The following is a 14942-nucleotide window of genomic DNA, read 5'->3' as shown; positions in this document are numbered from 1 at the left end:
TGACCTCACGTCCATCCCATTTTTGTGAAGGTGGTATCTCAGGAAGGCCTGGACGGATTTCATCAAATTTGGCACAAATATCCACTTTTAGTGGTCAAAGGTCACTCACAAAACCTGATTTTTTTTCCATAACTCAAGAAGTCATATGATAATTATGACAATTTCACACTAATAGGATAAAATGATGAAGTGATGACATTTTAGACAGACATAGATGTAAACTGCATCTTGACTGGTTAGCGAAGGCATCCAACCGCAAAGCGGTAATTCTAGTTCCTTATCATACTTTGTATTACTACAAGGCTTCTCATGTCCTTTACATGGATCATCAACTGGTGACTCATTTTATTGCCTGCGACATTCAGCTTTAGCCTCAACCTGCCAGCATGATATCATGTAGGAAGCCTTCAAATGCATATTTAGGACCCCTTGAAAGTGTTTTCATTGGAAGTCAGTTGGAAATATGAAAAAGTCAGATCGCTCTTTGCTCCGTTGTTTTCCAATTTGTTGAGACAAATTCACCGAACTGTGGCAGCGTCTCATTAGAAGCTATATTTTTTTAATTCTATATTTTAATTAGGTGGTGTGTTTGACTCAAATTACCCTGGCCACATCTTGCTCGAGGCTCGCAAATCTCAGAGTAGCAGCTATCTATATCTCCAGTGCTCGACTTTGCACTTTCCAGCTTTAAGGATATTCTTCTTTTCCACAGGCTAAGTTAATTTTCACCAATCGTAGCTCATCCTGTGTTTCAATTACTTTTTCTTTTAGACTGGGATTCTCCGTATCAGTATGCAATGGAGGTTTTAGCAGCCAACAAGAGAGTGTAGTTCACTGAAGGGATGTAAAAATGATGAATTAACACTATCATTCAAAGACTTTAAGATGCCCTGATCTCTCGTTGTCTAGTTCTCTTTCTGATTTCTTCCTCTGTCTTTCACACATTCACACTTGTATCCACATGCAACCCCTCTTTTTTCTCTGTTTCCGTCTCTCACTCATGCACGTGTCCACAGGGGAGCGCCAGGAGTGGATGGAAACTCTTCAGACGGCCACGCGCCCCCCCGCCTGCGGCTCCCAGAAGCGCTCCGACAGCCTCCCCCGCCCCTCCTCCACAAACAAGCGAGGCCTGCTGGAGCTCCGCGGTTACAAAGGCAGAGTGCTGGTGTCCCTGGCGGGGAGTAAAGTCAGGCTCTGCAAAACAGAACAGGTACTTTCCAACACCGCCGGGACTTCCTCTCCACAGGATGACAGCTTCCTGTTTGAAAAAGGAAGATAATAATCACAGCCTATTTTGAAGCACATGAGGCAGAGATGGAGATGTTCATGAAAGACATGGAGATGCTCATGAATGTGTAATGCCAAAAGTAATTATATATGTGTGAAAAATGCTTCAGGGTTTGGGGGTCCTGAGAACAATTGTGCTCTATTTTTGGTGGGAACTCATACAACTAGTGCAACTATGACCAGCAGTCTTGAAAAGATGTGGGGAAAGAATGAATATATAGTTAGAGGGAACAAAACCATATTCGCAGTTGGAATTGGGACTTCAGTAACAAACAAAATCAGCTCCTTTCAAGTCGAGGCTTCTCTCCAAAGCGGGTAATAATATAGTACCCATGATCTTTAGGCCCTTATCTTTTGGGTTGATATTGTGTTTTAGTGGTGGATATTCGAAACCAAATTTAGTAGTGTAGTCCAGGCTAGTGAGGCAGCAGACTGCCCAAGTCCTTTTTTGCTTTTTGTGCCAAATTGCCCTTTGTTCAGCCAGATTTTTTGTGCTCATTAGATCATAACTGCTCTGGTGTGGCCTATAGAGCAAACTTGAAGCCTAACAATAACTTATGTGCCCTTCAGAGAGTTTGTGCACGCCATGGGCGCCGGAACAAGGGGGCGCCATTGGTCCAAGGTTTCAATCATCCCCGTCCACCCCGTGCATGTCAAGATTGGAGGGTGTTAGATGTGTTTTTTTACTCTACAGATATAATTTGAATCTGTGCAGCGGCTTTCTGCACAGCTCCGTCTCAGATGTGTTTCACGTGACTGCAACCTGAACTTAATCGTTTATTTACGTTTCAAGTCTATTTATAAAAAAAAAAAATACATGCGTGAACGTGAGGTTGATGCCCGATAAAAAAGCACTGAATCATGTATTTATCCACATTTTGCAATCGGCGGAGCAGAGTGTGCTGTGGATCTTTATCAAATCATGATCAACCATTGTGTAGCCTAATTCAAATGAAATCAAAGTGATCTGATATCCAGCGCGCTACAGTTTCATAATGAACCGAAAATATTTATACGCTTCTCAAATAATGGGCTGGACCTCGCCGACTGCATCGTGCGGTGCGCCGCGACCGAGATCTGCTTGCGAAGGCCCGACCGTGAGTTTTACAGCACCCTTTGCCCGGACCTCCCCGTTGAGTTCTCACTGCGTAGTGCACCCTCTATCCCTGTGGGAATGGACGGGATTCCCGGCGTGACTGATAACCAAGGCCGACTGTCCTCAGTGCGAGGGGTCTGTGGCGATGTCGGCCCACCGTCTCGTTGACCATGCTTATGCTGTGATATTTTGCGAGGGGGTCCATAGTCACCCACCACAGTCTCTCAAAATCCTGAGGGAAACACTGTATTAACCTACGTCATCCACGCTGTGAGCGTAGTACGTTAAGTAGCCTACGTAAGCCAGGTTTCCACCAAAAAGTTCCTGGTAATTTTATTCCAGGGAACTACTTTCCAAGGAACTAAAAGGTTCCTTCAGCCCTTTGCTGTCTGCGTTTCCATAGCAGTCTAAAGACTTGTGAAGATTAGGCAAAATAATCATAGTATAGTATAGTATGTCATAGGTCATAGTATTCACTGATGCACGTTGGATGTAATGAATGAAATGCAGAAGAGGAGAATGAAACTAAGAGCTTCCGTCTCCACAGTAAATCACCTGTTGAGTGTTTGATGGTTATTTATTTGTGCTTTAGAACGTAACCGCCATGAAACAATCAGAAAACTTGTCGCGCTGTCTCTCTCTCTCTCTTTTTCTCTGTCTTTTTTTAAAATGAGTCGGGAGGCCGACAGCAGAGCCTAACTTTAGTTTCAACGTTATCGAACAAAGAGAAATGTCCTTCTCTCGTCCTAAAATGGTCCTAAATCAATACACTTTCTTGCTAATGAATGAAGCGGAACACGTTGAGAGCCGAGTTGAAGCCGCTTAAGCAGCGGTGCTGTGTGTGTGTTTGCCCAATCAGCAGCGGCGGTCATCCCTATAAACTCCTCCCAGAAAGTTCTTGTACTTTCAGAAAGTATTACTCCCCAACCAGGGCCTTTTTGGGGGGTCAAAAGTCACTGTAAAATGACCCCAGAACTTTAAGTTTAACCCTGGTCCTTGCTGTTGAAACGTAAAGAGCTCCCCAAAAGGTTCCTAGTCCCTGGGGAAAGTTCCTGCGTTTGAAACTGAGCTTTAGTTAGTATTTTTTTGTACTTAGAATATATTCCGACAGACTAATACACTATTTTTTGATAACTTACATCTCCTCTTAACTGCAGAATAAAGAAGAGATGAGTTTTCACTTACTCATAGTTTCTCCGGAGTCTTTCTTATTTGATGCGAGTCCAATTAAGCCCTGATAGTCCCCCCGCTCACGTACAGAGACTCTGTTCTCTGCCGGCTCCTGTCCCGGCAGCAAGATATCCAATCTGAGATTGAAAGATATCCGTACGCAGTGATACTATTTCTTAAAAGTACCTCACGCACGTATTCTTGTGTGCATATTTGATAATGCTACACGCGTTTCCAACTCATCTCCATTCCTCCTTGGCTCTCATTTCATTTCACTCTATCTTTTTAGTTTTGTTGTTTGCCTTTCATTATTTTCCTCATTAGCGTGAACAAACATCTTTGTTAGAATTCTCTTTTGGGTATCGCTCCATGTCAGCACATTTCCACTTCCTTGATCTGAGACAGCAGGAGGAACGGGAGTGAAAGCGAATCAGAGAGAGAGGACAAATTAATTGTATTATTTCAGCTTACGAGCTAAATCCCCGGCATAAATGCATGCAGCAGCATTAGCGGCAGTGCGTTTTCTTTTCTTTTTTTGCAGAGAGAAAGGAAGGGAGGCGGCGAAATAAAAGAGAATAAGAGCCAGAAACAAAGAGATAGAAGTAGAAAGATGAAGTGGAAAAAGGGCGGAGGTGCAGAGGTCGCATGAGTGAGAAACGAGCGTCGGTGGTTTGGAAGAAAAAGGAGAGAGTGATGGAGAGCGGGAGCGCGGAGAGGGAGGTAGACCGTTGCCCCGTTCAAGTTCAGTGGAGTGGAGTATTTAATCTAACATGATGAACGAGCTATTGGAAACATCATCCTCCCAGCTCCTCCTTCACCACCCCTACCCTATTTCTCATGGGCCGTAAGCCCTGTGATGAAGCTGTGTTTAAGGTCATTTAAACACCAAGGTAAAGAAAGTCACACGGTGTGTCACACACACACACGTTTACTCTGAGAATGATCTCCCTGCCATGGGTTGCATAAAGGCAGATCCGCTACAACCACAGCTACTTGTTTCATGTCTTATCATGTCATACATCACAAGTGTTTTCTGGTGTGTGCAGCTGAAGGATTGACTTGTCGTTGGACGATCATATTTCTCGCTGTCAGCTTCCCACTGGCTCGGTTGAACCCAGCTTCTCGTCGAAACACAAAACGCTTGCCAGATATCTTCCTCTCTCTCTCTCCCTTAAGTTTCTACTTAGCAAAAGTTACACATACAGAAGAGCCTTCTCTGGTGGGAAAGGTATTCCGCGTATACAATAACACCGAGGCTGAGGATTTAATTAAGCTCCACTTTAATTAAATCTCTTTCTCATTTGCTCCTCTCAAGATCTTCTTTGTAACAATTAACATCATCCCAAGACTGCGGGGCCGTTTTGTAGAATTTGCGACACGAGAGTGAGTCTCATTTCACCAAGGCCTTCCTCTTGTAATGAGCTCTGTTTCTTTTTCGCATACCTGATACAACTAAAAGATAATCAGCATATTTGAAATACTCTTTGAAAGTGGAGTGCCGTGTCTGATGGTGTGACGTCCCTTTGGCCACGCACGACCCTCACGGATGTCGCAAGCCTAAATCACGCTTAACGGTGCTGATGCACCAAATCCGGTCAACAAACGTGAAAAGACGGGACGGAACCCAAAACGGTCCGGTTTGCTCTGGCCGATGGGCGGTGCTTGGTGTTGCTTAGACTGTTTTCGACGTGGCGGCTGGGCAACAAACTCATTTTACAGCTAAACGGTATGCCAAAATATGTTTCTGAAAATATTTGAGGCGAGAAATAGGCATTACAGTAACAGAATATTGATTCACATTTGATCAGCGCTGCCTAGTTTGACTGTTTAAACAGAGATTTTGTGAGCCTTTTGCAATGGACGGACCTCATTTGCGAAAAGTTGAGGTTGAGTCATGATTATGTAAATTCAGATACGCCTGATCCATCATGCAACGCGCAGCCAGATATCATCTGAATAGGATCCGTCGACTTCACGTACATCAATGGATTTGGTGTATCTCCACCATTAGAGTCTGCAGCTCTGTGAGGCTTTGGCACAACGGTGCTTTGAGCTAAATGCTGTCATCACCATGCTAACAGCATGTACCAATTATCACTTAGTACAGCTGAGGTTGATGGGAATGTCATTAGATTTGCAACTGTTTAGATAGAAACCAAATAATTGGAGAACTTTACTTGCTGGTGGAGCTGGAAGAAACGTCAGGGAATCACTAAAGACCGTAGGATTGATCCTCTGGTTCATCTAGGTCTGTACAAAATTTCATGGCAAGCCATCCAAAAGTTGTTACGATAGACTGACTGACTCTGCCGCCCCTAGAACCACCTTGCTAGCATGGCCACAATGTTTTATCCGAACAAGCGTGTGATTCATACCATAAAATCCAGCCAAGTTAGTGCTAAATTGACTCATTTCGGTTTCGAAAGTCAACCTCAAGACCTTTTTTATTTTGCCAAATCTACTTGTGTCAACTCAGCTAAACACCCATTGAAGCAGCGGTCAAACTTCTTCATTGCCTTGTTCAACAAAGCTTTTTGAAATACTATGCGACCAATAGACTAACAGACCAACTCTGTGACTTTTACTACACTGATTTCACTGTAAAATGCAACTCTCCTCTCTTCACTTCAATGCATCACTTCCAGAAATATTTTATATATATATATATATATATATATATATATATATATTGTTCAGGTATACTATAAGTGCATTCATCACTTGCCTCTTCCTGTTTCTCTCTTTTTTTCTCCATATATTCAACCAAATTATTTGTCCTCTTCAACTCTTTTTTTTTTTTTTTTGCTTTATCATTGTCCATAGCTCTTCCCTTTCCTTGACTCCTGTCTCACTGTCTGATGTTTGAAATAATAACATCTTTTGTCTCCATTGAGTATGTGCTCTTTTAAATTCACCTAACCCTCCGCGAGACGGTCTTGGCCTGCATGCTTTTAGAGCATCTGAAGCGGTTGAGTGGACATGGAATTGGAGATAGAAGTCGAGGCCGCCTCTACTTGTCTGGCTTCTTTTAGAAGCAGCTCGGCAATGTGGAGTGGCTGATTCGCACAATGAGAGGTTGAAAAACTGTGAAAGAAATTATAATTGGATGCATGACCGGAATATTCCGAGTGAGCCTTTGCTCAGCACTTACCAAGGTTAAGGTTATTCATTTTAGGTGTGAGAGAAATGCTCTTTCTCTCTTACCTAGTGGGAATTTGGTGTGTTTTCATGATTTGACTTGATTTGCGTTCTCTTTGAGTCAATGAATTCTTTCGTTCTTTGAAAATGCTTTACGGTATGTGTTATGATACGCGGACAAAAAAGTGTACAAAACCACGCATGCGTGCCAACATTCGCCTTAGGGCCTTTCCCCCTTCTTCCCCCCATAAGCGCCATTATTTGCCACCTACCTCTTGGCTGTTGTAATTGGGTGAGTTATTTTTACCTCTAATGCCTTCCCTTCCTCTCCCCATCCTTCCTTCCCTCCATCCTTGGTGAATTAATTGGAGAGGGCAGGAGGCCGCGGCACATATTGGGTAGGTAACGAGTGGCGAGGGCTGGACGGCCGCTAACACCCAGTGCTCTAATTGGCTGCCTGAGAGGGATGAGGGTCATTAGGTATAGGTGACTGCTTTGCCCTCTCGGCAACAGCCGCGCACTCTCATGCACATGCATACGCGGCGTTCCTCCTCCATACATCCTTCCAGTGTGAAACAGAACAATTATACAGTAATAACATGGGAACCTTTTATTCCGTCTGTGTTTAAATCACAGCCGTGCGATGCATTGACATCATCGGCGGAACTGAATGGTCGGCGAGAATGCGCTTTTGAAACTCCGTCAACTCTCATTATCGCGTCATGCGTCCTCAAACCTCGGAACATACTGAATTTAAAAGAGCAATGACTGTACGCGGTTATAATTGATAGGATAGAGGAGGCTGCTGCTTCCGAAAGCCCTCACATCAAAACTTTTTAGCTCAATTAGGACCTGGCCATAAAGTGAATTCACTTGTCTCGCTCACGCTCTCTTGTTCCTTTTTCTTCATCTTTCTCTCTGTCTATCTCTTACAGTATGTCACCCGTCTTCTGACCTCACAGTGCCTTAATTACTCATAATGCTTCATAGCCTGTCGCTCTGTTTCCATTCCACTCGCTCTGCCTCAATATCATTGTGCCGAAGTGTTAGGAAAGGAGAATAATTGCTTGAGTTTTTCCACCACAGTCCTCTAAATGTGTTTGAAGTAGTAGTAATTGGGGCTAATGATGGCCAAATGGAGATTTTGACAACATTAGCCCCAATTGAATTAACCCACACAATACTGAAAGATCAGGTTGGGATTCCTGCAGCACAGAGATATTCAATTGACTTCCTCCTTGTGTTGCAATCTGCACAATTTGGCTACACTGGGAAGTTTGTCTGCACCAGTGGGCAACCACCTGTTCTGAAAAGTGAAGCCAATGTGAAAGTGCCTTGAACTTGCATTCTTTCTAATAGCCAGCAGGGGGCGACTCCCCTGGTTGCAAAAAGAAGTCTGATTGTATAGAAGTCTATGAGAAAATGATCCTACTTCTCACTTGATTTATTACCTCAGTAAACATTGTAAACATGAGTTTATGGTCTCAATCGCTAGTTTAAAGTCTTCTTCAATACAGCATGATGTTCATTTAGTAAATTATGGTCCCATTTAGAGTCAAATAGACCATAAAGCAGGGGATGCTTTAAGGTGGGGCTACCTTGCGATTGACAGGTTGTTACCATAGCGTTGTCCGGTCTGGGAGTTGTCGTTTGTTTTCGTCTTAGAACTTTAACCCTTTCACAGTGTGTTTTCAGTTCATGAATGTTAAATATAACCTTTTTGGTTGCCTGAAATGGTCTTATTCAACATTCAGTTGTACTTAGCTCCACCCTCTCGTGTCACTTTTGGTTGCAAAAAGCCAAGATGGTGACGGCCAAAAGCTAAGATGGCAACGGCCAAGATGGCGACACATCCAAAAGCCAAGATGGTGACGGCCATAAACCAAGATGATGAAAACCAAAAACCATAATGGTGAAGGCCTAAATCCAAGATGGCAACGGCCAAAAGCCAAGATGGTGACGGCCATAAACCAAGATGATCACAGCAAAAAAAACAAGATGGAGACAGCCAAATGCCAAACTCAAGGCTTTAAAACAGCAGTCCACAGACCAATGGGTGACGTCACGGTGTTTTCTTCTTATATACAGTCTATGGTTTTTGCTTAGTTGAAGAATTCTGCAAGAGACATGCCGTTCTCCCCTCACATGCATAAACACACACACACACTTACATCTTTCCTCTGCGAGGCCATGTATTCCCAAAAGGCGCCCAATCAACAAAGATGGTGTCATTCATTTTCCTCTCTTTGTTTGGTGTAATTAGTGTAAATTGTTTTGTTGGTGAAGAACAGTTAGCGCAGCACAACACACATGCTTTTATAGCTGGCACGGCGCGGCGGCATTTAGCGCTCCTCGCTAAGGCGGTATTTTTGTAATTCGCTGTTGAGGAGTTTTGGCGCAGCTCCCTGTTTTTGTTCTGGTTGTTTCCACACGCACACTCTCTCTCTCTATCTCTCTCTCTCTCTATCTCTCTCTCTCTCTCTCTCTCTCTCTCTGTCAACTGCTCAGCTGACCCCTCTCGCTCGTCTCACCCACTCTCACTGAGGATTACCAAGACCTTCTTTCACTTATACTTTCTCCCTCCTTCCTATTCCTTTGTGTTCTCGCTGTCTTTCTCTCCCTCGTCTTTTGACTCACGTTTTTGGCTCTCGTCTGTGTATTTTCTCTGTATTGTAATGTTGGACGCCTGTGTGTGTTTTTTTTTTTCCTCTATTTTTGATGTTGTGCCTTTTACATGTGTGGGTGTAGGTGCACTTCTTCTGTCTTCCTGTCTGTTTTTCCGTCTCAGCTCAGAGCTCTAGGCTATAGAAAAAAATGCTCTAAACTGCTGTGAGTGTTGAGGGTGAAGCGGAGAAGGGCGGGGTGCGGTGTGATGCTGGAGTTACAGTGGAGCTTATAAAAGCTGTGCCTCTGCATCTAACCCCTATTTCTGAAATGGGCCTCAGAAAACATTGAGGCTGAAAGCTTGGGTTACTTTGGATTCCCCAGAGGCACCTATTGCCTTTCTCAGAGCTTTGCTGTTTCACACAGGTACACTAGCTTCTCTTTCTGTCTCTCTTTAACACACACACACACACACGTCACACTCAGACTTGGCTCGTGCGTCATTGGCGCGAAGGCGAAAAAGCCGATGACTGCTGGGTTGGCTGTTATTGGCCTGTCGCAAACTATTTTCTCTCGCACGTATATCTCTATAACCAATGACATTTCCCTAAAAAAAAACAAAAAACACAGCAGTAAAGCAGGAAATGGGGCACTCTGACTGAGGATGTCTCTGCTGTGAGTGTAGGTCTTCTTTCGTGTTTGCTTGTTTTTATTAGACCAAATGACATTCAAGCCCCATGTGAGAAACAAGTTGAGACTTTAATGAGGCGACCTGTTGATCCCACCTTTTATTAAGCAGGGTAATTTGGCCAAAAACAGCCACTGGGTGACGTCAAGTGAAGGACTTTGCTGGGGCCCTTTAGGGACACTTGCTCTTATTGGAGAGTTTTGAATAGTTTCTTGATTTATTTTGAACATTTTCATACATACTTTCTAACTCTTAAAAATGGGAAAGTGACTAAAGACAAAGAAAAATGCTTTCTTAGCTGCCCATCCATCCTTCCTCGAGCTCCTCCTGGGGGTTCTCAAGGTGTTCCCAGGCCAGTTCGAATACATAATCCCAGTTCTGGGTCTGCCCCGGGGTCTCCTTCCAGTTGTCTGGAATACCTCCACAGGGATGGGTAAACTAACCTTAACTGGCACCTTTTTTACAGGGCAGAATAGCTTGACATTTTCTTTGGAAAAACGCTTATTCTGAGATTTAGAAGAGAACATGGATATCACTTTTATGTCTGTATGGGACATATTGTAGCTGGAGCCAGCAGCTGGTTAGCTTAGCTTAGTATAAAGACTGGAAACAGGGGTAAACAGCTACTTTGGCTAGGTCCAAAGGTAATAAAATTCACCAACGAGAACCTATAAAGCTCAGAAACTAACAGGTCTGAACAAAAACCACAGTGTAAAAACACCAATTTGCTGCCAAGCAACAGTCCCACATGCAACCAACCTGTTTACCGTAGAGACCGTAGACTGCATATAAAGATGGATGACATGATAGCTCCCCAAAAGTGAAGCCAAAACATCTCGATCGCCCGCCCCCCGGTGGCTGGCTGCAGTATAGGTCATAAACTCACTACTGCGCAGACTCTGGCTCTAAATGACGTCAAAATCTCAATATTGCAACTCCTGCAACCGGGATATTTTGGCTTCACTTTTGTGCAGTGGGAGGAAGTGAAGACGCGACATCCATCTTTATATACAGTCTATGATACAGACACAAGAGCGGTATTGATCTTCTCTTCTAAATCTCTGCAAAAAAACAAGCAGTATAAGCGTATTTTCCACGATACTGTTTCTTTAAGTGCTTTTGTAATGAGAAAAAAAGCCCATTGATGTTGATTATTTGAAGTAGCTGTACTGCAACAACCTCACAATTGATTAATATTAATCAACTACGGATCTCCATCTCTCTTGTTTGTGTTTTTCCAGGACTATAAATCGGGCCTGGCTATTGCCGAAGTGGAACTGACTGCTGCCAACATTAGAGACTTGGACCGTAGAGGCTTTGAAGTCAACACACCCTTCAAGAACTTCTGGTACGTCGCAACTTCTCCCACAACTATTCATGCTAAAATGTGTGTGTGTGATCTATGATTTTTTTTTTATGCGTGTGTGAGAGAAAGAAATGTGCACCCTTTCTGTTTGATCTTACCTGAACACATATCGCTTTTTCATCATCTAAAAGATGAATGTTAAGTGAAGGAAATGTCTCCTCGAGTGCAGACCCTTCAGAATGATGCGTTCAACAGGTTGACAGTGACGTACTCCTCCACATGTGTTTAAAATCTGACTGGAGGAAGCAGCAGGGTGCCAACGCTTCATTCATATCCCTTCCTTCAACAAATCTCCCATCATTATCCTCTCATTTCAACCATATAGTTTAGGAAAATGCCCTTCACATACACTAAGCCTCTTGCTACACTGCATTTTAATCTTAATAATCATATCTCATAAAGCATCCATATTCACAAGCTAAAAGGCGAGGGCAAGCATTTTGGTTAATCTGCTCTTATACATGTAAGGTATTAAGAGTCTCATAATGCGATAACAGTTCAGGGTACTGAGAATATTCACATAGTCCTATCTGAATGGCCTTTTTTTCAAATTGTTTTAAGAACCGCGGCTTTTGTCTTCTTACCTGGAGAGTTGGAGAATTAAATCAAAACCAGAAAGTTTCTCAAGGCTTTGACATAACTCGACTTTTAAACTTATCTGCCTTCTATTTTTTCCTGCTTTTCGGTAAAATGTGCAAATATAAAACTGTTTTGTAGTTTAAAGTTAAAGTCAGCTGCAGTCAACAGAAGAAGGAAAGTTCTTAGTATTTTGAACCAAAATGACCTTGATTGTGCAGAAAAATCAATCAAGGTCGCTGGTTAGTGCCTGGGCTGAAGCGAGAAAGCAAACACAGGTCTCTGTGTGGCTGTTTTGGTCCACACCAGAGAATGATTGCTGCATTCAGATCTGCACTTACAAATCATACCAAGGAGAAAAAACAAACCAGAGTCCAATTCAACACAACTAAATAACGCAGCTTTGAAAACGCCTTAAAAATTCTCATAATCTGCTATTTGTCTTATCTGGTGTCACATAAACCTCACAGATAATACACATAAGACTGCTGTTAAGTGTAGCAATGATGCAGGGTAACAGTCACCAAAACTGTGCAATCAGCGAGTTACCTGGCAGTCCATGTGACTTCATGTTTACAGCTCTTGGTTTGTTTGTGAAGTCGGTGTGAACATGACACGTACAAGAACTAAAAGGCAACTTTGTAACTACAGGTGTGAAAGTGACCTTAAAGGTGCAATGTGTAAAACCTGGCCACATTCTCTAAACAAATAGGGGGTCAGCATTTCACCTCTACTACCGGGTCCATTCTAACGCCACTAATTAGCGCATTAACGCACCTTGTGATTTTTAGGTTGTAGTGGGCTCAGTTTATTCACTAGAGTGAAGATACTGGCATCATATGAAACTAGAAAAACCTAAGGAATCCATCGCAATGCTCCAAACTTGCGCTACATTTTGGCAAGTAAAATGGGTTCAACGGGTACCCACTAGTCTCCCCTTTACCGACATGTCCACTTTATGATAATCACATGCAGTCTGGGGCAAGTCATAGTCACGTCAGCACACTGACACACTGACAGCTGTTGTTTCCTGTTGGGCTGCAGTTTGCCATGAGCATATTTTTTAAGCTAAATGCAGTACCTGTGAGGGTTTCTGGACAATATTTGTCATTGTTTTGTGTTGTTGATTGATTTCCAATTAAACAGATATACATACATTTGCATAAAGCAAGCATACTTGCCCACTCCCATGTTGATAAGAGTAATAAATACTTGACAAATCTGCCTTTAAGGTACATTTTGAACAGATAAAAAATGTGCGATAAATGCACAATTAATCACGATTAACTACGGACAATCATGCGATTAATCTCGTTTAAATATTTGAATCGATTGACAGCCCTAATGTATGTCTATGTATAATGGCTACTAACTACTAAGTAACTAATAGCAGGGCAAGAATACACATTATTCGACCAAAATTGCTGAAACTTTGAGAGCCGGCCATACATTTTATAATCTTCATGGGTGGCGTCAGCTTATCGTTGGCATTACCGTGCCACTAACCGGGGGCTGTATGGTCCGTTTTGATAGTTTCATCCACTGGACTAAATCCAAAACAGCAGAAACAAGAAAACGCCCCACATCGTCGTCCAGTCCTCCCCGCCACCAGGAGATCGCCCCGACAGATCGGGTGCAGATCCGGGAGATGGACCCCCCAGTTATAGATGCCACAACTCTAATCCAGACAGCGCAAAACCCCAGTGACTGGACTCTACAGTGACTCACTATCGCCTCTTGAGGTTTAGATATCTCCGCAACGCAATACATAGAAGTCTTTGACATAATGTCAACCTCTTCACACTCTGTTGAGTTAATTTTTTTTTAATGTTTTAAACTAAATTCTCCCCATATCTTACACATTGCACCTTTACTGTCACAAGCAAACACCCTATACCCTGTATAATATGTTTCCCTTTGAGATGTAAGTTGTGAAAGTAATGAGCAGGCGTGTCACAAAGTTAAGACTCTGCTCTAATGAGACAAAGAGATTCTTCTCATAAGTTTGTATCGACTGCATTTTAGCAGAACTCTTGTGTTCTCCTGTCAAATCTCTCTCACAGGCCGTCTTGTGGGCCGCCGCCGCACGCAATCGCAGACTTATTGGCCATCGCAGTAAACAGGCTACATGAGAACAGGGTCCTGTACAAAAATCACTAATTATCGATTAGGATTTCTTTTATGAAATCTCCCCAGGGAGCTTAACGCAGGTATCTCTGCCTCTGTAGGACCACAAAGTCCTTTCAGGTGACACCAACTCCCCGAGGGCCCGCGATCAATGAGCGCACTGCTTGTTTGTGCCGTAATGGCCCATTTAGAATACAACCGTCACAGCTGCCTGGACAAAGCACGGCTTGTTTTGTTTGTGTACGCTTGTTCACTATTTTCTCTTTCTTTTTTACCCCTTCCTTTTTTTGCCTCGCGTAAAGATTTCCCTCCCACCCCCCTTCATTCCTCTACCTGTCTGTTGTATGTCCGATCGATCTGTTTGTGTCAGCTCCCTTAATGGTCCCATCGTTTGGCAGCTTCGTTAATACGCTGGACGTAATTGCCATTTTGTGTGGAACAAAAAAAAAGAGGGGGAATTAAAATGAGCTCAGGTCTCCTGAATTGTTTTGATGAGGTGATTGCTGAAAGGGTTTTATTGTGCGCGTGTGTGTGTGTGTGTGTGTGTGTGTGTGTGTGTGTGTGTGTGTGTGTGTGGATCAAATCGATTGGTAGCCCTGGGAGCGTTTCTCCTACCTGCTCAAGGTGGGGATTAGTGAGAAACTCATCTAATCACTTTAAGCTGCGGAGACTCACTTTGGCTTTTCCATTGTTTTGCCGCCGTTAAATGGACAGAGCATTCAGCCCGCTGTGGTAGACGCAATACTTTTTTTTTTGAGTCGAGAGAATGACAATGAGGCAGAGAGGAGTGCACAGGCAAAGACGCTGAACTTTGAAGAAAGGGAAAACTTTGTGCTCTTGATCAGAAAGCACCTCTACTAAAGTAAAGCTGCAGATAAATGCCTAGCTCA

The 14942-nt window shown here is 43.2% G+C and overlaps 1 protein-coding gene across 2 annotated transcripts in view; it reads left to right on the top strand.

Annotated features, from left to right (window-relative positions):
* zmp:0000000660 (arf-GAP with Rho-GAP domain, ANK repeat and PH domain-containing protein 2) overlaps nt 1–14942 on the top strand; it is a 140685-nt gene that overhangs the window by 37889 nt on the left and 87854 nt on the right. For both annotated transcript variants that reach the window (XM_037758753.1, XM_037758752.1), the window contains exons 9-10: nt 1017–1210; nt 11225–11331. In XM_037758753.1, the coding sequence (XP_037614681.1) occupies nt 1017–1210; nt 11225–11331 (301 nt within the window). The remainder of the gene's footprint in view (nt 1–1016; nt 1211–11224; nt 11332–14942) is intronic.

Source organism: Sebastes umbrosus, chromosome 22 (genome assembly GCF_015220745.1).
Source record: "Sebastes umbrosus isolate fSebUmb1 chromosome 22, fSebUmb1.pri, whole genome shotgun sequence".
Lineage (NCBI taxonomy): Eukaryota > Metazoa > Chordata > Actinopteri > Perciformes > Sebastidae > Sebastes > Sebastes umbrosus.
This window is presented reverse-complemented; position numbering and strand designations above follow the sequence as displayed.